We start from the raw sequence: 27,695 nt of genomic DNA on the forward strand, positions 1-27,695 counted from the left end.
TTTTTAGATTTCGCAAGAAAAGAAGTGTCACCTAAAGCAGCATGTGCAAGGAGCGGCTCATAAGGCTAAAGCTCAGCAGAAAAATCAACTGCAACAAACTTTACTAACACAGCCTACTTCATCCAATCTCAGCAGCAATTTCTATGCTGATTTAACCAGAGCGTTTGTTGCTGCTAACATTCCCTGGAATGCAATTGAAAATCCGGTTTTAAGACAGTTTTTACAAAAATACTGCAAACAAAATATCCCATCTGAGTCGACCCTAAGAAAAAATTACTTAGACAGAATATACAATGAAACTTTAGCTTCCATTCGGGAGGATATAGGTGATTCTTACATATGGGTCTCTGTGGATGAAACCTCAGATCCTATGAATAGGTATATAGCAAATATGGTAGTAGGAAAACTTAGTCCTGATGGACCTTCGATTCCACACCTCGTATGTGTTAAGGAACTTTCGAAAGTGAATAGCCAAGCCATTGCTTATTTTGTAAATAAAGGCCTACAGTCTTTATACTCAGGTAATATAGACGATTCTAAAGTTCTGTTGTTTTGTACTGATGCTGCCTCATACATGGTTGCTGCAGCTCCACTTCTTAAAACATTTTATCCTAACCTCACGCATGTAACCTGTCTAGCACATGGCCTTCACAGGGTTTCTGAAACAATCCGGAATGAATTTCCTCTTGTCAATTCGTTTATTTCTAACACAAAAAAAAAAAAAAATGTTTTTGTAAAGCCCCATCCAGGATTTCAATATTCAGAGAAAACTTTCCAGATATCCCACTCCCACCTCAGCCGGTTGTTACACGATAGGGAACCTGGATTCAGTCAGTGGTGTATTATTCTAAGTATTTTAAAGAAGTGGTCACAGTTATTGATAAATTACCTGAAACTGATAGTGCAGCGTGTGTGAAAGCAGTGAAAGATTGTCTGAATGACTCACGAGTGAAAAACGATATTGCCTACATAACATCAAACTTTTCTTTCATACCTGCAAGCATTGAACAATTAGAACGTGGAAAACAATCTCTTTGTAGCCAAATAGCAATAGTAAAGGAAGCTCAAGTGAACATACATTCTGCTTTGGGCGAAACTGGGAAAAAAGTTAAAAATAAGTGGGATAACGTATTAAATAAGAATGTAGGATTTTCATTGTTGGAAGAAGTATCAAGAGTGATATCGGGGGAAAGTGTAAATGTTCCAGTAAGTATTGATGTTTCTATTGTACCTAATTTAAAATTTGCGCCTCTCACATCAGTTTCGGTTGAAAGAAGTTTTTCTGCTTTCAAAATGATTCTCAGTGACAAAAGGCAAAGGTTAACTGTGGGGAATTTAGAAAAAATTCTGGTGGTGTACTGTGCAGATAATTATAATAAAGTCTGAGCATGGAACTGAATTTCAATAACTTAAAATGAGTAATCTTGATATCCATAAACATTATTTCATTAGTTTCAATATATTAAATTTGTACAGCTCTGTTTATAAATATAATATAGTATTCTTTTTTAATGTTTAAACATACTTTTTTGTGCGTATTTTAGTGTATAACTAAAAATTTCAGTGAAAGAAAAAGTATGATACCTTGATGTGCCTAAAATGCCTATTTTCATTAATATAGAGCCTAATTTTACAAATTTTGAGCTTATTTTAGGCGCCTAAAACTGCAACTTTTAGTGCCTAAAAATCCGATGTCTAGTAATCTGTTATCCTCCGAGCATATATTTTGTATTGTTTAAGGAAATAGATATCCAGAGCTGGAAATATTTAGTTATTTTATGTGGAATGATCATACATTCCATGTCTTAGCGTTGGAATGATTCATTTATTAAGGTTGTATCCTTGTGCGCATTCAATGACTCACACAACAGTGTACATTTCTGATTAGCTGCAATATTTTCAGACAGAACGTTGGAGAAAAATGTTCTTAAATGGGCTTTAGACATTTTACCACTCGCACTAGCTTCTAGGCTAGGCTAGGCTTACGGGTAAGGTGTCCCATCCCTTTAATTTGTGCAGTGCTCTCCCCACCCCTCAACTTGTACAGTGCTCTAACAGACAAACCACACATTACACAAACCAATGCTTTTGGGAGCTTTACAGAGACGTAAAGATGGGCATGTATACAAATTTTGGATACGAAATTCCTGTTCGAGTCGAAACCCTTCCCTTGTTAGTCTCCGACAGAATTGAGTAATAGCTCCATTTATTTGCTATACTTCTGTAATTTTCAGCCTATTTATTTTTTATATCTGAGACTAGATGGCATAGGCAATTTAAATATTTGTTCTATGATATTTTGCTTCCAGCTCTACTTTGATCCTTCTTAGACTTTTTTCACACATTCCAATAGCTTTTGTTTTTCCAAGAGAAATATTCAGATTGTAATTTCTAGCCATATGATTTAATTGAACCACACTTAATAAAGCAATACTCGATTCATGTGTTCTCATGTAACGGTATATTCATCGTAATTCACTTGTTCACTCAAATGGTTGACTCTTAGAATATTACAACTAATTAGCATTTCTGGAAAAAACAATGTAACGTTATAATAAGGAATTATAAACCTCGAGGGCACAAAGCGATATCTAATTTCACACCTCGAAGAAATCAATTTAATCTATCAAGGGTTTTTACACTTGTCGTTGATACTTGGAATCATGTCAAGGAAACCTCTGAATCGCCAAACATCCTACAAGTGCATTATGATGCCTACGACTATCAGCTTCAAGGCTAAGCCTGATTGACATACTGTACACTAATTACAAATGATTTATGCTTTCTGCAAAGAATTCTTAAAACAAATTTGTACTTGAGTTTCAATTACATTAGATACAACAAAGTAAAACAATGAGAGTGTTGCCTATCTTCGTTTTATTTTGTAACAAAATAATTCATTAATTAGAATACGCTTCTTAAATGGAATACACAAACAGCCAAAATTGTTCCGTATTCGCCCCTATCAAACAGTTCATGTTCTACGGCGCAGAACATCATGAGTTGCTGCCATCTACCAGCCAGTCCACGAACCCACATAAATATTGCCATGTAGTGCCCATATCTACAGACATATCCCACATGTAGCGTACATTAGGATTCAAGTCTCCCATTTTTAAATAACTAGATTGCTAATTTACTGTTTTATCACTGATCCACCCGGTGCTAATATAAAAATTATTAATAAATAAAACAAAATTTAAAAGAAAATTCAGTACTAGGATATAGGCCAACAATAGTGCGTATTATTATGTGACACTGACTATTTTATCAATCTCCAGCTAGATATAGTAAGAGCCAGTTGTATGTATAAATAGTTAATCTGAGATCACGCAATGAAATTAACATTCAATCAAGCTAAACATCGATCTTTGCTTACATAAACACTAATACTATATCATTTAATCTTGCTCAAAGACCAAAGACTGGCTACTTTTCTCAGTTCAAGCTGGTTCAAGTTAGTTTAGCAGAACCGAAATGATTCTTTATCAAAATAAATAAGAGTAAATAGCACGCAGGTAAGACGATGAGTAAAGTTCATCGTAACTGTAAGTGGCACAGAAAATACTGAGTTTTCTTTTCAGGCACTATTGTTCCCCTGCGAAATTCAAACAATACTCCACCATCGACATAATCATCATCTCCTTCTTCTTCTTCTTCTTCTTCTTCTTCTTCTTCTTCTTCCTCTAGGCAACAGCGACATCTATGAGTCAGGACGAATAACAGCAAGTTAAGGACCCTGCGATTACATAATTATGCGTATAATTCCATAATATATGTAGCTAGTCGGCGATGTATGCAATGAAGAGAGAAAGGAACTGGCCAACCTACCCCATTATACACTGGTCTAGTTACCTCACAAGTAGTACCTTCTTGGTATCACTTGTGAGGTTCAGACATGTCTTCGGACAGTTGACTAAACACCAACAATTCCATAATGAATTTCTGTTTTATTATTTCCAGATTTAACGTTTCTTTGTGTTTCATAACACAACTTCAGATTTCTCTATTCTCTTCTAATTAAATTCGTGGTATCATAGCCTGCAGTAATTTGTTAACGAATCATGTTATGTTTAGTGATATCAGATACTTGTCTTTTTTATCTTCTATAGGTCTAACTGATTTAAGTTTCGCAACATTTTTTCATTCAGTATTTCTCTTTATCTTTTTCTATTCTTTTTAATGTCTGAACGCATTTTCTCCTCCTTGTCTTCCTCCGTGGTCCATGTTGCGTGTGTCACCAAAAATATATCTGAATATCCAACAATGTACTGCTATCGACGCGATTTTTTCCTAATATTTTGCGTTGTTGTCACTTTTGTGTCATCTCACATCAGCGCTAAACCAAATTCGCATAGTCTTACAAGCAAACGTTCTGATGGGGGCAGATAAAAAAGTTAAATTTTTTCCTTCCACCATGTTAATAATGTCAAAAGAAGTGCTTATACAAATTTTGGCCACTCGACCGCAATTACGAGGCTGTCCAGAAAGTGATTTTTCCTGGGGCCGTGTACAGAAAAAAGCACAATTGCATGGAAATATTTGAGTAGCTTAATATCAAAGACGGACATCTGTCGTCTCCATAGTTTTGATCTGGAGGCAATTTTTTAATTCACAGTGTTCTTTGTAATATTTAACACAATTTATTTTATAAATATAGTGTCAGAGTTTGCATATGGTTTCACTATAACTGGAAAGAGCATGAAAAATTGTATAAAAAACCACAGCTATCTAAATTTCGATTGAGGTCAGATGTCCGTCTTTGATATTAAGCTACTCATTTATTGAAACATATACAGTAATTGTTGCGCTAATTGTCAATTATCCCCGACTGGAATTGAGACATTTGTCATACCATGGGATTAATTTTTGTGGCGTAGAAGTCAGCCGCCTCAGATCGGAACCAGAGTTTGACTGCGTCTGCACCTCTCTCTGTCGATCTCATGATATGAGAAATGTCTCAGTTCCGGTGGAAAATATGTTGAAAAATAGCTCAACAATTGCTGTGTCTGCTCCAATAAATTTTTCGAATGAAATTGTGTCTTTTTCTGTTATCGGACCTTGGCGAACTTATTTTTTTACGGCCCTCATAATTGCGGTCGAGGGGCCAAAATTTGTATAAACACTTCTTCTGACATTATTAACATGGTGGAAGAAAAAAAATTAATCTTTTTATCTGCCCCATCAGAACGTTTGCTTCTTAGCTCAATCTTATTCATAAAAAAGACAGAACTTAGTTCATTCCCTAATATTCGATTAAAAGTGAACTCCAATTATTGACGTTTGAGCCTAAATATTTTAGTTTATGCATAGCCTAGGATCGTGACGATGGAAAACTTTATAAAATAAATGGCTCATCGTCTCTTCCTGTGACCTGGGTGTGTTTGTATCTGCTCTTCAAGCTCTACACACATAGAATGCCTTTCATTAAAACATCACGTTTTCCCATTCAGAATGTTCTCTTCTGGAGTTTTAAATACATCACAATTCCGTGTTCAGAATAAAAGGGCACAGCTTATAACACGAATAGCGGACATACACCTATGCCTAGAGCGGAATTCGAACTCATGACCATGCCGAAGAACCACATTTCAAATAAAGGTCCAACGATTTGTTAATAAAGTTATATAAAAGGGAACTTCCATTTTGTATTACAAAAACAACAGCTAAAAAATAACTACAAGTGTTCTTTTTGTTTTCGTAAAAGAGAGAGGAAAAAAAGATATAAAGTCTTTATAGCGAGAACAAGAATAGGTTGAAAGATGCACGTCTCTCTGATGTAGCGAAGCCTGGTTGTCTCTATCAGGAATCTTTAACTTCATTCTAAGCCCAGATGAAGACATCAACCACTTGTCTGCCCTGCAAAGAATATTAGTTAGAAAGAGATGGTGACCATTTTCGTGAGAGAGGAAAGATTTTTCTTCTCAGACCGCTGCAATATCGGGTGGGCTTCATTTTGAAACATCTCTATATAAAACTCAACACAAAGGCTATCATTATCGCACGGGATTTTATATATATATATAAAAATAAACCCGTGATTTGATAGTTTGGTCGGTTGCAGGTTAAGCTTTACTTCGCTTCTATCTGAGTGGGATTCTCTATTCCTTTAATATTCCCGCACCATAGAGTTACTGCTGTCGAGATTAGTTTAATCGTGAGGGGAGCACCAGGGTTGGGTAAGGCAACAAAAAACCCCGCCCCCTATCATTAACATTTTTGCAGTTGCTTGTATATAATATATAACATCAAATAAAAATAAAGCAACCTGGTAATTGAGTAACCTTCATTGATGGCTTGTGGGTATCAGGGGGAAACCTCAAGGATTTCATATTCTGTTCTCAAAATTATGTAATGAGCATTACAGGTAAAAGATGTAGCTAATATAAATTGCACAATGCACATACATGGGTGGTTCAAATGTGAAAGAGATTTTACTTTTTTCTTCAGTTAAGTGGACATGGAATTGCCTATTTCGACAACATTAAATTATGTCTTATATAAGATATTTTTTCTCAAAAACTGTTGAAGCCAGACAGCTGACATGTTTACAGCTCATGAACACATAACTTGACTTTATGCTGAAACAGTGTCTTTCTTCAATTTATTTCCTTACTGAGAAATAACGTTTTCCCCATTCATATATTTTTTCAACGATTTTCAGCATATCTGTCACATCTGCAACATCTCCAAAATTAAAAAGAAATATTTTTTCAGTGGCCTGAGAAAAAAATTGGAATATAAGGGTACAATACATCAGTTATTCATAGATTTCAAAAAGGCATCTGACTCGGTTAAGAGATAAGTTTTATATAATATTCTTATTGAATTTGGTATTCGCAAGAAACTAGTTCGATTAATTAAAATGTGTCTCAGTGAAACTTACAGCAGAATCCGTATAGGCCAGTTCTATCTGATGCTTTTCCAGTTCACTGTGGGCTAAAGCAAGGAGATGCACTATCACCTTTACTTTTTTAACTTCGCTCTAGAATATGTCATTAGGAAAGTTTGGGATAACAGACAGGGTTTGGAATTCAACGGGTTACATCAGATTCTTGTCTATTCGGATGACGTGAATATGTTAGGAGAAAATCCACAAACGATTAGGAAAAGACGGAAATTTTACTTTAAGCAAGTAAGACAATAGGTTTGCAATTAAATCCCAAAAAGACAAAGTATATGATTATGTCTCATGGCCAGAATATTGTACGAAATAGAAACATAAAAATTGGAGACTTATCTTTCGAAGAGGTGGAAAAATTCAACTATCTTGGAGCAACAGTAACAAATATAAATGACACTCGGGAGGAAATTCAACGCAGAATAAATACGGGAAATGCCTGTTATTATTCGTTTGAGAAGCTTTTGTCATCTAGTCTGCTTTCAAAAAATCTGAAAGTTAGAATTTATAAAACAGTTATATTACCGGTTGTTCTGTATGGTTGTGAAACTTGGAGTCTCACTTTGAGAGAGGAACAGAGATTAAGGGTGTTTGAGAATAAGGTTCTTAGGAAAATACTTGGTGCTAAAAGGGATGAAGTTACAGGAGAATGGAGAAAGTTACACAACGCAGAACTCCAAGCATTGTATTCTTCACCTGACATAATTAGGAACATTAAATCCGGACGTTTGAGATGGGCAGGGTATGTAGCACGTATGGGCGAATCCATAAATGCATATAGTGTGTTAGTTGGGAGACCAGAGGGAAAAATACCTTTGGGGAGACCAGTCGTAGATGGGAAGATAATATTAAAATGGATTTGAGGGAGATGGGATTAATCTTGTACAGGATAGGGATCGATGGCGGGCTTATGTGAGGGCGGCAATGAACTTGGGGTTCCTTAAAAGCCATTTGTAAGTAAGTAAGCCTACATGTAAAACATCCTAATAATTTAAGCTTTCTAAACGTATTAGAATTTGAAGAAAGTTTCGTTTGATATGGAGGAACCAAACTTACGGATAATAGTCGTTAAAATAAGACTTACGCTCATACATAGGGTATACTACGCCCCTTCTTAGACAAACGAACAATTAATATAATTTTAGTTAAGCTTATAACGTGCTATGTCATTTTAAACAGGACTTAATCAAATAGCAGCAAACGAAACTAACCAAAGATGTTATTTCGAGAAGGAATAAAGAAGCTTCTGGTCGCTGGTTCTACACCCAGACAATCTCAAGAGAGAGATACGTACTATTCTATTGTACGCAGTCAATAATATTACAAGGAACTCATCTCATCAGTCCCGTGAAGAATGCAAAAATAATGCATTAACTGTTACTCACTCCAAAGTACTTCAAACCACGCCCCTATTCGCCAACTTCGAAACTGATAGCGTCTACAGTACAGTACGATTATTTAGTCCTGACAGTCGCCTGCGATGTGCGCCCGGGTCAGGCGAGTCTATTTAGTTCGCCAAGGGGTGTTTGGTTTAGTCACTCGCTTGCCTTCGGAGCAATCAGATGTCATGCATGCGATAGAGCGGTATGTTTCCAGTACAATTAAGCTGTACTGTATTCCTTTACCGACCGCTCGCCCTTATCTCTACTCCGGAGCTTTCCCCACTACTCCTATCACTTCCCCTCTTTGGCGTCGCCGAGCTGTCAGGACTAAATAATCGCACTGTACAAGCTTCATAAAAACAATAACGAATCACTATATCTGCATTAACCTCTATGGTAGCTGAATGCTCAGACCTTTAGCCTGTCAACACCTCTTATCAGTTCCACTATATCCCCACTCCTAGCTTTCCCTATGATGGTCCCCTCCGGTCAGGATCGGTAAGCTCAGTCCCACACTGTACATACAGTAGTTATACCGTTTGTAAGGTTTGTTATGCGTAACATTCAAACAGCTGTATCTCCATATCTACTGAAAATTTGACACATGTTTATACAAACTTTTTTGCTCAGAATAGTACATACTGCCACCCCCTAAAATGTTTACTATTCTTCATGAATCACCCTGTATATAATTATTGTACTAATAGTTTGATTCGAGCTTCGGGTTCTTCAAAGCTGGCAGAGATCGATGTGCGAGTATAATAAAGGACGATAACCCTATTACACATGACTTCCTTTTAGAAGAAAGTAAAACTGGGAGGTAACTATCACAGACTTACCGGTACGTAAAATAAATGTCCCCTAACACAGACCCTCAGACACTGAATAACCCCATGAAGTTGAAAACATTGCTAAATAAATACTATTACTGTTATAATGACAAAGTAAATAACAAACAGTTTTAAAATAAGTGTACAAAGCCAATGTTACGATTTGCAGTTAATTGCTGGGTAACCGCAGGGATTCATAGCTAGTGGCTTGTCGGAGCTTGTGTGTTCTGTGGTAAGGCCAGAGATGTGAATCACACTGCAGTTCACACAGATGACAGCCATTTAGACTACGGTGTAGTGGAGTGCACGGTCGCCGAATACTCTGGTATGTAGACCCTCCGCCACACACTGCTATGTGGGAACACTCGGTTAAACATGAAGGCGATACTTGCATCATTAACTGTGCGAGAAGTTCTGCAAGTCTGTATTTTTTAATTAATGTTTACAAGATGAATGTTCAAAACAGCAACAACCACACACTTCAGAATTATGAGTTTCCGTTCAAAGACGTCCAGAGTTCTTAAGAATTAAAATACCACTGTTCATTATGAAGATTTATTATTAATAAAATTAGTCTATACATTTTGCAAAATTTTTGGTCTTAAAGTTATGTGTGTATAAATAGTTTATGGGGCAGATATTTGGCCATTCAGACGGGCAACTCAGTCTAAACTACTTGCAACTGAAATTGTACTTTTGGCACCGAGCAGATCCAGTTTCGAAAAAGATAAAATCAAGTCTGCCCAGCAGTAGCGACTGAAATCTGAACTACCGCCAAACAGCCTACTAGAGAGCTTAAATGCCAAAACACCACATTGGAAACCGACCACAATCAGTCTAAAATCTACAATTTTTGGTTAGGTGACATTTAAATAGTTAACATGGTAGGGACGTGTAAAAAGGATACAAGAAGACAGGAGGGCCTCAACAGCTTGAAAGAATACTTACTTACTTACAAATGGCTTTTAAGGAACCCGAAGTTTCATTGCCGCCCTCACATAAGCCAGCCATCGGTCCCTATCCTGTGCAAGATTAAGCCAGTCTCTATCACCATACCCCACCTCCCTCAAATCCATTTTAATATTATCCTCCAATCTACGTCTCGGCCTCCCTAAAGGTCTTTTTCCGTCCGGTCTCCCAACTAACACTCTATATGCATTTCTGGATTCGCCCATACGTGCTACATGCCCTGCCCATCTCAGACGTCTGGATTTCAAGTTCCTAATTATGTCAGGTGAAGAATACAATGCGTGCAGTTCTGTGTTGTGTAACTTTCTCCATTCTCCTGTAACTTCATCCCGCTTAGCCCCAAATATTTTCCTAAGAACCTTATTCTCAAACACCCTTAACCTATGTTCCTCTCTCAGAGTGAGAGTCCAAGTTTCACAGCCATATAGAAGAACCGGTAATATAACTGTTTTATAAATTCTAACTTTCAGATTTTTGGACAGCAGACTGGATGATGAGAGCTTCTCAACCGAATAATAACACGCATTTCCCATATTTATTCTGCGTTTAATTTCCTCCCGAGTGTCATTTATATTTATTACTGTTGCTCCAAGATATTTGAATTTTTCCACCTCTTCGAAGGATAAATCTCCAATATATATATATATATATATATATATATATATATATATATATATATATTTCCATTTCGTACAATATTCCCGTCACGAGACATAATCATATACTTTGTCTTTTCGGGATTTACTTCCAAACCGATCGCTTTACTTGCTTCAAGTAAAATTTTCGTGTTTTCCCTAACCGTTTGTGTATTTTCTCCTAACATATTCACGTCATCTGCATAGACAAGAAGCTGATGTAGCCCGTTCAATTCCAAACCCTGCCTGTTATCCTGAACTTTCCTAATGGCATATTCTAAAGCGAAGTTAAAAAGTAAAGGTGATAGTGCATCTCCCTGCTTTAGCCCGCAGTGAATTGGAAAATGATCAGATAGAAACTGACCTATACGGACTCTGCTGTATGTTTCACTGAGACACATTTTAATTAATCGAACTAGTTTCTTGGGAATACCAAATTCAATAACAATATCATATAATACTTCCCTCTTAACCGAGTCATATGCCTTTTTGAAATCTATGAATAACTGATGTACTGTACCCTTATACTCCCATTTTTCTCCATTATCTGTCGAATACAAAAAATCTGATCAATAGTCGATCCATTACGCCGAAAACCGCACTGATGATCCCCAATAATTTCATCTACGTACGGAGTTAATTTTCTCAAAAGAATATTCGACAAAATTTTGTACGACGTCAACAAAAGTTATATTCCTCGAAAGTTACCACAGTTGGTTTTGTCCCCCTTTTTAAAAATAGGTACAATTATGGACTCCTTCCATTGTTCTGGTACAATTTCCTTTTCCAAAATATCAAGTACAAGTTTATAAATTTCGCTATATAATGCACTTCCATCCTCTTGTATTAATTCTGCTGGAATTTGATCGATACATGGAGACTTGTACTTTTTCAGATTTTCTATCGCAATTTCGACTTCTGAAAGCGTGGGTTCGGGTATAAATGGCTCAGCAGTTTGTATTTCAATATCGTCCCTATCATTTCTATTTGGCCTATGTACATTTAGTAGTTGCGCAAAATAGTTTTTCCATCTGTTTAGGATTGATGGAGAGTCTGCAAGCAAGTCACCATTCTCATCCTTGATCACGTTTACCCTTGGCTGATATCCGTTCTTAAATTCCTTTGAAAGAATAATGTACAAAAATAGCAATGAAGATATTAGATTCGGAAGAGAATCAGTGTAATAATAGAGAAGAATGGAAAAGGGCTATCGGAAGATATGTTATGCATTAAAAAGTCGATAATTATTATCATTATTATTACTACTATCACTACTAAAAGCGCCAAGAGACACAGCAGTGAATTCGATCCATTAATTATATAGACTTTTTTTTACGTATTGACTTCAACTTAAATAGCCATATTTATCATTAATATCACTGTTAATTTTCAATTTTTAATCGTTATTGCTCTGCTATTTTTGTGTCATCAAAGTAAAGTAAAGCCACAGGCCAGATCGGTTTAGAGGGTGAAGAGAAGTTAAGGCTTCCATCTTTACAGACAATCGGCATTTAATGGCAGTAGGGATGTCAGTTCTACGTGTCCGCCGCCTTTACCCACAAGGAAATGTTCCTGGTACTCATTTCTGTTAGAGGCAGAGTAGATTCCAGTACCATGGTCCGGCTGGAAGGATTAGTCTAAATCAATGGAAAAATCCATGATCTCATAGGGAATCGAACCCGCGTTGTAGCATTGCATCTTAACCGCGATGCTACCGCGCGCCCTGTCAACTTTATATTTTTAATTTAATCAATTTAATATGTAGATTTAGTTTTATACAGTGCGTCTAGAGATAGAGTGGACGGGTGGGTATCGATTACGCGCGAAAAGGGCATTTTAACCATACCTATTTATTAAATAGAGAGTCCTAAGTCTCTGAAAAATGGAAAGAAATAAAAATGCAAGAACTGACCCCTGCGCGCAGTTGACTGCCGAGTGTAATTGATATATACTCACTGATATCTCAACTGACCGCTGCGCAGTTGATGAATTTCTGGCAGGTAAAATTTTGTCTTGCGCGTAACTGCCACTCTTCGGAGTGGACTCACCGGCTGTTTACATGTAGGCTAAATCTCGCAGTAGGCAACTCTCGTCCAGTCCAAGGCCTCCGCAGTCCACTCTATCTCTAGACGCACTGTAGTATAGGCGCAGCTAATTATATAAAATTTGTCACTATCATTGTAACTTTTATTCATTTCATTTTATTGTTGTATTATCATTGTATATATTGTGCTAGCCTTTTATTGGCTAACCGCTTTTGGTTAGCACAAAAAGAATTACATACCGTAAATAAATAAATAAATAAATAAATAAATAAATAAATAAATAAATAAAATAAAGTTAAAATTGAGAGTGAATACAGATTAAAAAGTGTTTAATAAGTTTAAATCCAAACTATAAATCTAATACAATTTTTTTTATTTTTTATTAATTTGGAGAGGATTCAAAATAATATTAGAATAAAATTCGTTTAATAATCTGGGACCTTCACTCATACTATGATAAAAAGCTGCTTTTGTTTTACATTTAGGTTCACATAAACGCAGAGAATTCATATTTTTAGTTCTATATTTATGTACATACCTTTCAAAGTTATTAAGATTTTTGTGAAAATATTTTAATAAAATAAAATAATAAATTTGTTTAATTTTGAAAACTTTGAAATGTTTAAACAACAATTCAGTTGAGTAATCTTTCTGCTTTTTTAAATAAATTTTAATACTTTTTTCTGTAGTAATATTAATGGATATAGGTTGGATTTATAAGTTCCACCTCCAACCTATAATACCATACATAAATATAGACTGAAATAATGCTAAATAAATTATACGTAAACAGTTAATTGACAAAATATTTAAATAAATAAAGTAAATAAATAAAAACTATTATTATTATTATTATTATTATTATTATTATTATTATTATTATTATTATTATTATTATTATTGTCTAAACTAGAATATGCATCTGTTGCGTGGAACTCTTATTACTTCTACTGATTCGGCTAAACTAGAAAATATCCAAAGAAAATTCATTTCTCTTTGTGCATTCAGATTCGTACCCAACTCCTCTTCTTTAAATTATGAACTATCTAGTAAATATTTTAACTGTACCAGTCTGTATTCGAGACGTCAGGATATTGATTACACTTTCTTTAGTAATGCTATTAATGGTGTCATTGATTGCGATTCTTTTATACGTAAGACCTATCTTAGAATTCCCGTGGAAGGTTTTCGCGCTCAAAGAATTTTCTTCACTAAATTATTTAAATCTCTTTCTCCAGTAGCCAGGTGTATTAAAAGTGCCAATTTACAAGATCTGATTTGATTTTACTTACGCGTGATAGGCTATATTCTTACTTGTTATTTAATATCTTTTATTATTTGTTAGATATTGCTATTTATTTTGCTGCATTTGGTCAATGATTAATGTTGACTATTATATTGATTGTATTTCATTTCACTGCCATTTTCTGTCATTCATTCTCATCATGATTTGTTCTGTTTTGTATTGTTTTTTTGTATCTTGTGCTAAACTGTAATTGGCCTTGTGCTGTTGTTTTGCACGTTAATATTCTAAATAAATAAATAAATAGATAAATAAATAAAATTATTATTATTATTATTATTATTATTATTATTATTATGAGTTATTATTGTTATTATATTATTATTTTGTCTCCAATTGAAATTAAAACTTTAAAGATCTATTGCATGAAACACTTTCGAAAATTCACTACTCGTTACTAGTAGATTCTTGTTAAATCTTCACAGCACCAGACTTTCTAATAGGCCTAGTCATTGGCATTATATATCGTACATCATTTCATTTGTATGGCCAATGTAAAGTTGTAATCCAGAACTAGACGTAATAAAAAAGAAGTAATAAAAATGGAACAACAAATGGGACCAAGTTGTATCAAATAACCTTTTATACATAGAATACGTTTGGAACAAGGTGTCTTGCTAATATTTCACAGTACGAAGACATCCTACAACATGGCGCAGAAGAAGCGGCCGGTAGCAGTTTCTCTGTATATTAACGATACTTTAATACAGGAAAAACAATGCATCCTCATTCACTTAGGAGGAAGGAATCATTTTCAATAGGGTATATATAAGAGGTTGGTGGACCTATCCAACAAGAGTTTATGGTCCTCTCGGAACAATAATGCATGGAAGGCGTGTATAATTGCATGTAAAACGTGATGTCTCAGCTCCCTTGGTCGGCAGCGTCTGAGAAACTAAAAATAAAAAAAATAATAAATAAAAAGAAGAAGAAACGAAAAGATAGAAAAGCAAGTAGTGACTAAAAAAAGTATTTTGTTCTGTTCTCGAAATAATAAAAGGAGACGAACGCTATCACGTTTAAGGAACTTGAATAAATATTACACCCGACAGTAAGGCGAAAGAAATAAATTCCAATATCGGAGCGTTAAAGAGATACACTTTACCTTCCTGGGATGCATTGATAATGTATTATTTTGTTTCTGTTTACAACAATAGACGCTAATAGATTTCATCTCGCCACCTCCTCCTTTATATTATATTGGTTGTCTCTTAAGTTAATTTCAGCAAGATTTGGAGAAATAAACAATAGAGCTCTCCTCAGATAACACCGAAACAGTTCCATCCGAACTGTACGACATTTTTATAATATACTTTAAGTAGTAGTAACAATGGAATAATTCTAATGCAATTTTGTGACAAGCAGAGACTATTAAATGAAGATTAATTCTCGCAAAATATGTTTCAATTGTCCATATTTTCATAAGTACGAGCTATTTAATATAACATATACTTATAACATATACTTATATACATATACTTTGCATACTTCCACTCGGTAATGAGTTTTGGAATAATATTCTGGGGAAATTTTTTCTATTACAAAAAAAGAGGAATTAGAATAATAGTAGGTGCCAAATCTAGGGAATCGTGTAGGACTATTTTCAAAAAACTACAAATAATGCCCATGGTTTGTCAGTATATCTTTTCATTAATAATCTTCCTCGTATGTAATCGTGAAAACTTCGTAACTAATTCAACAGTTCATAGCATAAATACACGTCAAAAAATGACTTCCATACTCCATCGGCAAGTCTATCGTGGTATCAAAAAGGAGTGCGTTATATGGCAGTAAAAATTTTTAATAGCCTCCCTATCGATATAAAAAATGAAACTCAAAACATAAAATTATTTAGGGCCAAATTAAAGAAGTACCTAATTTCTCACGCCTTCTATTCTGTAGGTGAATTCATGACATTCAATAACACTTCATGAAATTGATACTAAAACCTTGTGTTGTACTAGTAGACTATATTGTAAATCTCTTCTGTATATATTCCAACTAGACTGTGACTATAAATTAAGATGTTATAATACTGTAGTATTAAATTTTTTGACTTGTTCCTTATTCTAGCTGTAAGGAATGTATGAATACCATGGAATGTTAATAAATACAATACAATACAATAAAGCTCATATATTAAACATTGGGGAAATATTAAATCTCATTTATACTCAATGGTTAAATGAATTGTTATTTTTTCATTATTGGCGTACAGTAATTTAGAAAAGCGTCACCATAGGATCAAAGCTTGGTTTTTCAATTTCAATATTAACTGTGTGATTGTTAAGGAAGTACCTACAACAAGAAATCTATACCGGCAGGTTTTGGTAACACGTTTCCAATCTTGATCGGGAAATTAATTTCTTTTCAATAGCAACAAGGTCGAATTATCAGAATGCGGGCAGTCAGTATTTATGTCCAAAGGGAAGGTAACAGCTAAATTAAATAATATGCAATTACGTATCCAATGTATTTAATTTAAATTTGATGTACCGACAAAACTCGTTTTGTCGTCATTTGTAACCATGTCCATTTAGAATTTATAATTGGAATTAAAGTGATTTTCTTACGTAACGTTTGCACAGAAATACTGCAACTTAGGGGCCACGTTAATTAGCTGATCATTAAAAATTAACCTGAAACCGATCATGAGAAATAATCAAGAGTTAGTTATTAAGTTTTCGTTACTACTAATTTGAAATGTTATCAGTAGAACAAATTGAGCTTCCATGAAGCTGACTATTGTTGTCCATTTTTCTTTACATTTCTGCATTTTAAGTCATTTAGTACAGTTAGAATATATTTACCGGAGAAATTCAATAATGTTTTCTTTTTTCTGATGGCAACGCAGTCTGGAGACTTACTAAGTTTTTGAGCGGAATTTCTGATTGCGAGAAGGCCTTTGACATTCTCTTTTTCCACTGAAAGTTCAGCAAAAATCCACCCGAACGCCCCAGGACGCATGAAGATCTAGTATATGTCCGGTAAAAATGAGACATCTGTTACGGTATCTCTATTTTTGTTGTCTTTCAAATATGGAGACCTGTTATTTGCAATTCATATGCATTCTTATCATCGCTGAACTGTATAATTTTCCTCAGGAAGCCAACCCCGTGGCATTTATATGGCGAATATTCAAAGAAGAAAATAAGTACGGGAAATTCAGGAATTAGGATTGCTGACGAACTAATCTTTATCACATAAGAAAAAGTTTCTATAAATAGTATTTGAGATTTTCACGGTGAACAACCTATTGGGGTATTTACACTGTTTCAAACATGTAGACATATTCCAAGTTTCGAAGCTACACATCGACTACAAGATAGAAAAAAGGAAACCTATCAGTCTAATCATGAGACTTGTTTCAAAAGGTTATTAAAGTAGAAATTAAAAATTAACAAATAACAAATAAAATATTACCAATTTTTATATTATAGCCTATAGCTACTCTGTTTTATTGATTTATGAAGTTTTGACAAGCTTTACAAAATCAGTTACCGGTAAAGAAATTTACAAACACACAATACGCTATTATGCATTAGGCAAAGTCTTCAACGACAGTTTACGAAAAGTCGCTGAGGAAAAAAGCTAAAGTAGGGTCTAATCTTATTTTTACGATTATCAATGAGTATGTTTATATTTGATCCTAAAATAGATTTTATAAGTTCGATAAAACATATTGGATTAAAATATAAATTATAAAATATCGCCATAGATCCATTCCCTTTCCGCTCGAATGAGTCCATTTAGAATTACTAACATTTCGGTAATCTCTGATTCATATGATTTGCCTGATGATTAATTCCATTTAGTATCCTCAGTAGTAGTTTCGTTCTTTACTGATAGATTGCAGCACCCGCCAGTTCCTTGGCCAATTGTTACTAGGAAGAGGATTGCTTTGTTTTTTGTTTCTCTATGGTGTCTTTATGACCTTGTGCACCCATAATTGTGGGAAATCATAATAGTTATGTAAAAATTCAGGTCAGATATGATTAAAAGTTTGCATAATTCTCAACATACCTGACCTATGTGAACCGAATGGAAGATAACAGAACTGAAAGGAAAATTTATAACGGAAAACCACTAACTCAAAGGAAAAGGAGAAGACCAAAAAAATAGATTTGAGATGATGAAGAAAGGTGGAATTTATGAACTGGACAAAACTCGTAAGGAATAGCAACGAATGAAGGAGAATCGTTAAAAAGGTCAAAACTTCTACGAAGTTGTAGTACCTGATGAAGAAGATGTGTCCATACTGGCGACGCTGGAGTTGCGTTATGTGATTGGTCGATTACACCAATATGTTGATTGATCTAAGATTTAAATGATCATAAGAACTGCCAAATTCAACAAATAAGAATAGTTTACTATGGCTCCTTTTCAAGTTACTAATGAGAATAAGACAGTAGTTTTTAAAAAAGTATAAGGGAATAAATGTACATCTGCTTTTATTGCAAGGAACTGAAACCCGGTACCCATCCAATGCAAAATAATACAAATTTGTTTCGATTTCTTTAAAAAAATTTTTATGTTTTATTTAACGACGCTCGCAACTGCAGAGGTTATATCAGCGTCGCCGGATGTGCCGGAATTTTGTCCCGCAGGAGTTCTTTTACATGCCAGTAAATCTACTGACATGAGCCTGTCGCATTTAAGCACACTTAAATGCCATCGACCTAGCCCGGGATCGAACTCGCAACCTTGGGCATAGAAGGCCAGCGCTATACCAACTCGCCAACCAGGTCGACTATTTGTTTCGAGTTTAGTCTACTTTTCTTTATTTGATGTTCCTCTTTACCTGCCATCCTGATGATTGGGAGCCGAAATAATTTCCAAACGTTGGTTCCTCTACATCTAAGAAATGGTGCAAATACTCAAACACCTCGAACCATCAAATTATGAGTTATGTGACAAATATAAGCAATAAACTTTGTCATTTGAAATTATGTAGGCTACTAGGCCTATAAGCTTACAAGAATTTCATTTTTTGTATTCTGATTGAATATTTTTACGCAAATAACTTATAAGGCAAATTTTCCAATATATCAGGAATAAACAGGTAGACCTCCTGTTTTTGGATCTTACGGAAGATAAAATAACAAAATATAAAAGTACTTTTTATAATGAGAAAAAACTTCATTGCTATATTCTTGAAAAAACAACAACTACAAACATGACTAAGCTACATAAATGTTAATCCAACATCGAGAAATTCTGGATGCAAAGTTACAATAAATTAAATACATTAAATTCCATTAAAATGAACACAAAACTAAAATTAAGAGGAATCTCATATAACTAAACAGCTTACAATTTTCGAATACATATACAAAAACATGTAAAAAACACAATTACGTTACAGGGTAGTTACGAGATCCAGTAGCGGTTGTGGTAGCTAAAGGAATCCTGTTCTTAGTTCGGGCCAATTATGCTCCCCAACAACTCTTGCATATTACCTCAACCCTAATTATATATTCAAAGTTGTATATATTATGAATGATTGCTGTACCCATCAGAGATTCATAAACACGGCAAGATTTCAACGTTTGTCTGTTAAAAATATTAAAGTACATAATTATATAAAATTACATATGCTTTATTAACCACAATCAACAAGTCTGCTGTCGTTATAAATACGCAGTTCACTCTTCAGAAATTCTCTACAGCATTAGAGAGAAAAAGAATATAAAGGAATGTCACCGCCAACATAAAAATGCAAACATAATATCAATAATTTTATATTGATACTTCAACTGATTTCAAGGACAACTGGGTATTGCAATCATTCGTACTTATTCATCAGCGTTATTAACCAACTAAATGGGTCAGTAGTTAATCACTACAATTACAGAAAATGGTATACATATATTAGTTGATGTAACATATTACATAATAGCTACACTGAGTTTGGTGTTAATACGTGTGCGGTTCAATAAGTAATGCTGTCTTTCATTAGAGAATAACGAAATTTGATACACATCATCTTGAAAGCTTCTTACGTTTATTCGTATAGTTTCGCCGTTTTCCGTTAGATGGTTGTGAAACACGTGCACGTGAAACACGTACAATGCAGAGTTGTGATTGAATTTCTCTTTGCGGAGCAGGAAACCATTGCAAACATTCACAAGCGCTAACAACATGTCTATGGGATTCAAGCAGTGGATAGGAGTACTGTCAGTCGTTGGGTTAGCAGAGTGTCAGCGACAGAACGAGATAAAATGAGAATTCTGAAGGGGTGATTCTGAATGACACATTGCCAGCTCGTGAAACAAACTCTGAGGTTTACATCAAGACTCTGAAGAAGTTGAAGACACGATTTAGGCGCCTTCGTCCTTATTAAGATGTCAACAAAATTTTCCTTCTTCATGACAATGCAAGGCCACATACAAACGTGCGCACTCGTCAAGAAATCACAAAACTTGGGTGGACTGTACTTCCTCACTCACCCTACAGTTCGGATATCGCAATATCTGAATTTCATTTGTTTGGTTCCCTGAAGGATGCGATATGGCGATAAGCAGGTCATAGAAGACGTCAGGATTACATGGAAAAATATATATTTGTAGCCAATTGATTGGGGAATAATATTTGTAATAGAACAAACTTTGAATGAGAAAAAATGATGTGCATTACTTATTGAACCGCCTAGTAATCAAATTGTAATGTTAAAATGTCTAGTAATACAATATTATGTTAAAGTTGCTCGCAAACTAGTTGTAAGTTTATCTACACTATTTAATACACTAAGCATGTTAACATCTCAAGCTGGTAAAGTTAAAAGAATTGCATGTCCAAGAGAACTGTAGTAAAAAAATGGTATTCTTCTCGTTGAGGAATCTTGTCGATATGTATACGTTACTATGTCTAAGTAAGAGAAATTTGTAGGTTTGTAACTATAAAGTTTTCTAACAGAATGTTAGAATATTACTACAGTAAGTTCGAACTTAATGAGATATTTAGCTGCGACCATTAATTTGATAAATAACTGCTCAAAACCGTAGTTCGTATGAATTGTAACCTGAAAAAAAGTTGATTGAATGCGTTAGTGATTTTATAATAAGACAAAATATAAAATATATATTTCTATGCTTTGTTTTCTTTAGGAATTGATTATTTATAGTATGTTGTACGCATAAGAAACGTCCTAATCTCTATTTTCTTACATATATTCAAGAAAACGAAACGTTTTAGAAAACTACAATAGAAATATTAAACATCAAGATAATGTTTTTTTTTTTTTTTTTTTTTGATAACGAATGTATTTGTTAACTTATGAGTACTGTATCTTCTTGTTACTATAGGTATAAAAACTATACCTACGTCAAGTTTGAAGAAAAGACCAATGAACGTTATAAACCGAATATGATTTTAAAAACGTGAACTCTAATATCTTTTAGACTCCATTATGTAAAAACATTACATATTCTTATGTTTCATAACTCCGCTCTAAGTCCTTAGATAACAAATTGCATAGATTATACTACAATTTACAACAATATATAAGCAAACAAAATAATTACATACAGAGCTTTCTACCTCTACGGCTTTATAGTCATAAAAACCGAATTCACGAAACACACTGAAATTACTTCAATGACGAAAGTTTTGCTCAATTTTTATCACATTTTAGCCTTGAAGAGATAAGATAAATGACAGTGTATCGTTGGAAAATTTCTTTTCTAATGTCGAAATGAACTTTTCTTTTAAAGAAAAAGAATTGAAAATCAAATATTAATATCAAATAATTTAGTAATTTTCTACATCCTTCTTGAAAATAATTTTCAATTTCAGAGCATTCGTGTTACTTTGTAATTTTAGAGTTACAAAAAAGATAGAAGTTTGATGTAATTTTATCTGATAATGTAGTAATAAATATGATAAAATTAGTAATATCAATATGCTAGGAATACCCTCATTTAAAAAAAGTAATAATTTTACTTCTAGAATTATGAGCTTGTCATTTACAACTTAAACTTCTTTTCACGGAGTTTGCGACTATTATACAACTAATTTCAACTGAGATATGAAGTAATTATTAAGACAAATCCAAAGGATAAAGATGATGAAGATGAAAAAGTTCATTTATCATTGAAAGAATAGATCTTCACCGGAAGGTATAATCTATTAGAGTTCTCTATTGAAGGAGAACATCGTAGAAAGCCTCAGATTGTGTGGTGTCCACACATATAACTATATTGCAGAATTTCATGCAATTGCATGATTTTACTGATTTGACATATTGAATGGATATTTGCCGATCACTGTTTTGACGTTCGAGTAAAGCTAACTTTATTTTGCATAAATGCATATTTCGATCGTTTTCCCTTTTAATTACATATATATTTTTATTTTTCATATTTAAGTGCATGTATTAATATCTTTCCTTGTTTTGCCTAATTTATTGTCTAATTCTAAAATTTCTCTCTGATAAAAATAAGAATAATTTCCAAAAATATAACAATTAAGTGACAAATAAAACCAATAATTCGTTAATCATTGTTGAGGACATAAAATTGCTGCGACGGCAATGCTGCTAGTGCTGTGATTTCACAGAAACAAAACTAACGACAATGAAGTCAAATGGAGTGTAAATTTTCATTTCAATGATTTTTACAAGCAGTGGGAACAAATTGACCAGGAACTTGAAAAAGTATGCCAATAACTGGAACTTTTTGTAGGTACTACATATAAATCACGTCTGTAAGTTTCAATTTGTTATGATTAGTTTAAATTATAACCCTAATATAATTACTATATGTAAAATAGGGTTTATAAATATGGAATAAATACTACTACTATATAATATAAATCATGCACTGTTGTAAAGAGAAGAGTCGGACCTAACTCTAACATGTTTCCAGACTCTGGGTAAAAAAGAAATAATTTCATAAAGATTTATCCGAAGCTAATGGCAATTATTACTTCAATTTCATAAAGATTTATCCGAGGCTACGGTTGCTTGATGGCAATTGTTACTTTAATTTCATGAAGATTTATCCGAAGCTAATGGCAATTGTTACTTTAATTCATAAAGATTTATCCGAAGCTAATGGCAATTGTTACTTTAATTTCATAAAGATTTATCCGAAGCTAATGGCAATTGCTACTTTAATTTCATAAAGATTTATCCGAAGCTAATGGCAATAGTTACTTTAATTTCATAAAGATTTATCCGAGGCTATGGTTTCTTGATGGAAATTGTAACTTTAATTTAATCAAGATTTATCCGAAGCTAATGGAAATTGTTACTTCAATTTTATAAAGATTTATCCGAAGTTAATGGCAATTGTTACTTTAATTTCATAAAGATTTATCCGAAGCTAATGGCAATTATTACTTTAATTTCATAAAGATTTATCCGAGGCTATGGTTGCTTGATGACAATTGTTACTTTAATTTCATAAAGATTTATCTGAAGCTAATGGCAATTATTACTTTAATTTCATAAAGATTAATCCGAAGCTAATGGCAATTGATGCTTTAATTTTATAAAGATTTATCCTAGGCTATGGTTGCTTAATGACAATTATTATTTTAAATTATTTGCATTTACATCATATTATTAAACCAAATAAATCTATAAAATGTATTTTTATTGCGTATATTTCAATGTTTTAGTGCATAAAGTTCCGTGTATCCATCACGTATGGAGAGAATCGAATTCCTGTCCTTCTGGCGATTTTTGACATGGGTGCTATTCGACTAATCATCAGGAGGTAGCTACAAGAGTCACGTGTGCCTACCTTGCAGTTGATGGTGTGTCCATGGTGATGCCGACGCCCCAGAGGTAGCGTGGTGCGCCGACTCCTAGTTCGGGTCTCCGCCGCCTTGCTGCTGTTGCTGCGCCGCTGCTGCCGCCGCCGCCGCTGCAGCCGCCGCCTTCTGCGCCTGCGCTTGCTTCTCCTGCTCGTTTAATTCCTTAATCGCTTGGATTTCTTTCTTGAGTTTCATCCGTCGGTTTTGGAACCAAATTTTGATCTGTCGCTCTGTGAGACATAACGCATGCGCCATCTCGATACGTCGTCGTCGCGTGAGGTAGTGATTTGTATGGAATTCCTTCTCCAGTTCCAGCGTCTGGTACCGAGTGTATGTCTGACGACCTCTCCGGCGCAGACCGTTGGCTCCTGCGGCAAAAAACATACAGAACAAACACATTAGTGGCTCTGCGAGGAGGGCAAAAACACTACAGCTCGTAACCACAAAGGAAACGCGGGCAAGAAGGCTTCGGGGCTCTTGTAAAGCTCTGAGCACATTTAATCAACTGTAGATATACATGAGGCCTATACATTGCATCGAAAAGATCATTAGATTATACAGATTACATATTATATCTGAAAACTACGCACTGAATATAATTATAGCTTACATATTACACAATTTATCTACATATGCCATCTAAATAGGCCTATAGTTTAGAGCTTAAACACTATATTATATTATATTATTACGTCGAAAATGATTAGATGTGACAGATTACACGTTGAATATACATGCTATATAAAAATGCGAGTACTTTAAGCTCTCAAGGATATATAGTAAAGCAATGTTGACCTATTTCGACTTTAGGATTCATCCATCAGTTTCTTCATCCTTCCATTTCAGAATATATTATTATTTTTTTGAGAACCTTGATCTGAACATTTCTTTTACATGTCCAATTCAATTCAATTTGTGTGTTACTATTTTGTTTAATAGGGGTTATTTTCATTTGTAAAAATTTATTCGTTTAATTTGAAGATTGACCAGTTGTAGTCCTACTCTGTTGTTCGCGTAAATTTCGTGTCAGCTGATTTCAATCTCGATTTATATTTGGCTCTAACAGTCCAAATTCCACTACCATATAATAACACAGAAAGGGTTTTATGTGATTATGTTCTTGAATTTTTTCATACTTTGTTGAGTTTGAAAATAATATTAAAAGGCCTAATTCCTGCCTTTTTTTAAACTTAATAGTCTACATTTTATTGTCAATATATTTTTCGAAACCACGGCAATTCGTCCCAGAAAATCCGTCCCGAGACCACTGGCCACATGAATATCGTTCAAATAAAACATAGTCACATGTACAATTTAGTCCCAATGAAAATTCGTCATATTGTGTAAATTTTGTCCTATGGAATAGGCTTACAACCAAGCAATGTCCTGCGATTAGATGTTAACACATTAGCCTATTTATGTATTATAAATACAAATTGTATTATTTAAGCTTTTTGTTAAATTCAACCGTATTTCAAATAAAACAATCAACTGACTTCTGTCAAAGTCTTTGGTGTGTCCTTATAGGTCACAGTAAACTATATTTTCACAACCATATTCATCTAAATTTAAATTATAATAATGCAATTAAAATGTTATCTCTAACGTAACATAGTTTTTCGACAAACGATTCACTTTCAGTAGGCCTACTTCATTTTTCACTAGTCAGATCGAACATATCCATATATATTTAGCCTATGTTAAGAATTCCATTACAACGGAGTCCATAAAATTGAAAGAATATTACAACAAAACATGTCTTTGCATATTCCTACAGGTGGAATCACCATAAGACGTAATGAAAAAATGGTGATTTATTGAATTGTCTCACTTTATTATCCCTCTCAACTCTTGTAGAGATGTGAGTTATTTGACACCTTATAGGCATATCATCATTTATAATCTGTTTTTCTTGTAACTTCACTATAGATGTTCCTGTATCACATTTCCGCCGCATATATTCCGATTATATGATTTTTTTTGCCGAATTCTACAATTTTATTAACATCCACATAGGTTAAAGAGCCTGACACAATCATGGTTTGCAAAATTTAAAATTTGCATCTATTATTATCATCATCTGTACGATTATATCATAGTGTCAACAAATAATCTATATCCTAAAGATAATTGGCGTGGATTGGAAAGAGAGGAGGCTGTTCAATAACCTTTATATGAAACAACGACTCAAAGTCAGGGTAGGAGAAGAAATGTCAGGAGGAAGTGAAATAGGGAGAAGAGTACGACAAGGATGCCCTCTATCACCTACCCTCTTCAACATCTACTTGGAGGATTTAGTGAACTGTTTTCAGAACATGGTAGGAGTGATAGTAGTAGAAAGAAGAATAAAGTGTGTAAGATTTGCCGATGATATGGCGTTGTTAGCAGAAGAGGAGACGATACTAAGGGATATGCTACTGGAGCTAAATGACAGCTGTGAGCAGTATGGAATGAAGATAAATGCCGACAAGACGAAGACCATGGTCATAGAAGACAGCTTCAAATACTTGGTGTGTACTATACCTAAGCAGTAACATGAGCTGCTGCCAAAAAGTCAAAATGAGGATAGCAATGGCAAAGGAAGCTTTTAATAGAAAAAGAAGCATCTTCTGCGGAACTCTGGAGAGAGAACTAAGGAAGAGATTAGTGAAGTGTTATGTGTGGAGTGTAGCATTGTATGGGGCAGAAACATGGACATTACGGCGAAGAGAAGAGAAGCAAATAGAAGCATTTGAAATGTAGATATGGAGAAGGACGGAGCGTGTGAAATGGACAGACAGAGGAAGAAACGAAGCTGTGTTGGAAAGAGTGGACGAAGAAAGAATGATGCTGAAACAGATCAGAAAGAGGAAAAGGAATAGACTGAGTCACTGGCTAAGAAGAAACTACCTACTGAAAGATGGACCGGAAGGAATGGTGAACGGGAGAAGAGTTCGGGGCAGAAGAAGACAGCAGATGATAGACGACATTAAGATATATGAATCATATGCTGAGACAAAGAGGAAGGCAGAAAATAGGAAAGACTGGAGAATGCCCTTAGGCAAAACACTGTGAATGAATGAAAACAGTTCCCTCATCAACATTAAATAGAATGTAAAATTTATAAAATTATAACCCAAAAAAGTAAATACGTAGTAACTCGAATAATGAGATTTAAAAATGCTCTCAATTTTCCCCCTTAAAATTTATACTGGATCGTAGTTACTCTAGTCGTGTTCATTATTCTAAAATGGCTTATTTCATTTTATCTCCATGTTAATTGCTGAAATAATGGCCTGACATATTATTCAATTGTAATTATTCAACATTGTAGAAATTATTTTGGAGCTGTTGAAGCAGTAAGTGTAATAGGAACAATTCAATGACTTCATCAATATAACAAATGAATACAGTAACGGTAAGTATTCTAAAAAAAATTAAAACAGGTGATATTAACCACCTTAGTCGAAGACGACTGTTTAAGTTTTTTTTTCTGTCACCTTTCCAACTTCAGTTCAAATGCATACCTCCGTATTCACGGAGCTAAAAATATATGTCCGTTGCAAGTTGTCACAGATGTGTCCTCTGTGCATATGTTAAGTGAGTTGGAGAGCTGAAGGGTATTTCTAGACACTTTACTTTAGAGGCAGCGGGACATAAGACCATGTGAACCCTACCTTCAGTTTAGTTTATTCCGCGGGGTTGACCCCTAGTAGTTCAATTTGTCAGACACTGGCCTATCTGTCGTCAGTCTGAATTGCAGTTTCGGCAAGATATATACGACTCGGTTAATGTCCAATTCTAGCATCGAAATCTCTGCAGGATGCGGGACCGTGCCGTCGGACCCGTACGAACTGGCGGGCGGTCGTTAGAGCAGTCTACTTTATGATGC

At 34.4% G+C, this 27,695-nt stretch overlaps 1 protein-coding gene across 2 annotated transcripts in view; it reads right to left on the reverse strand.

The window, feature by feature from the left end:
• LOC138694713 (homeotic protein ultrabithorax-like) overlaps positions 1–27,695 on the reverse strand; it is a 1,263,368-nt gene that overhangs the window by 367,661 nt on the left and 868,012 nt on the right. Inside the window, exons 3-4 of one of the 2 annotated variants that reach the window (XM_069818704.1) lie at positions 23,812–24,192; positions 20,123–21,086 (exon numbers count right to left, since the gene is read on the reverse strand). In XM_069818704.1, the coding sequence (XP_069674805.1) occupies positions 23,876–24,192 (317 nt within the window). In that variant the 3' untranslated portion in view covers positions 20,123–21,086; positions 23,812–23,875. Of the gene's footprint in view, positions 1–20,122; positions 21,087–23,811; positions 24,193–27,695 lie in introns of those variants that run through there. The other variant, XM_069818703.1, reaches the window with a different exon arrangement.

The sequence above is a fragment of the Periplaneta americana genome, chromosome 2 (assembly GCF_040183065.1).
Source record: "Periplaneta americana isolate PAMFEO1 chromosome 2, P.americana_PAMFEO1_priV1, whole genome shotgun sequence".
NCBI lineage: Eukaryota > Metazoa > Arthropoda > Insecta > Blattodea > Blattidae > Periplaneta > Periplaneta americana.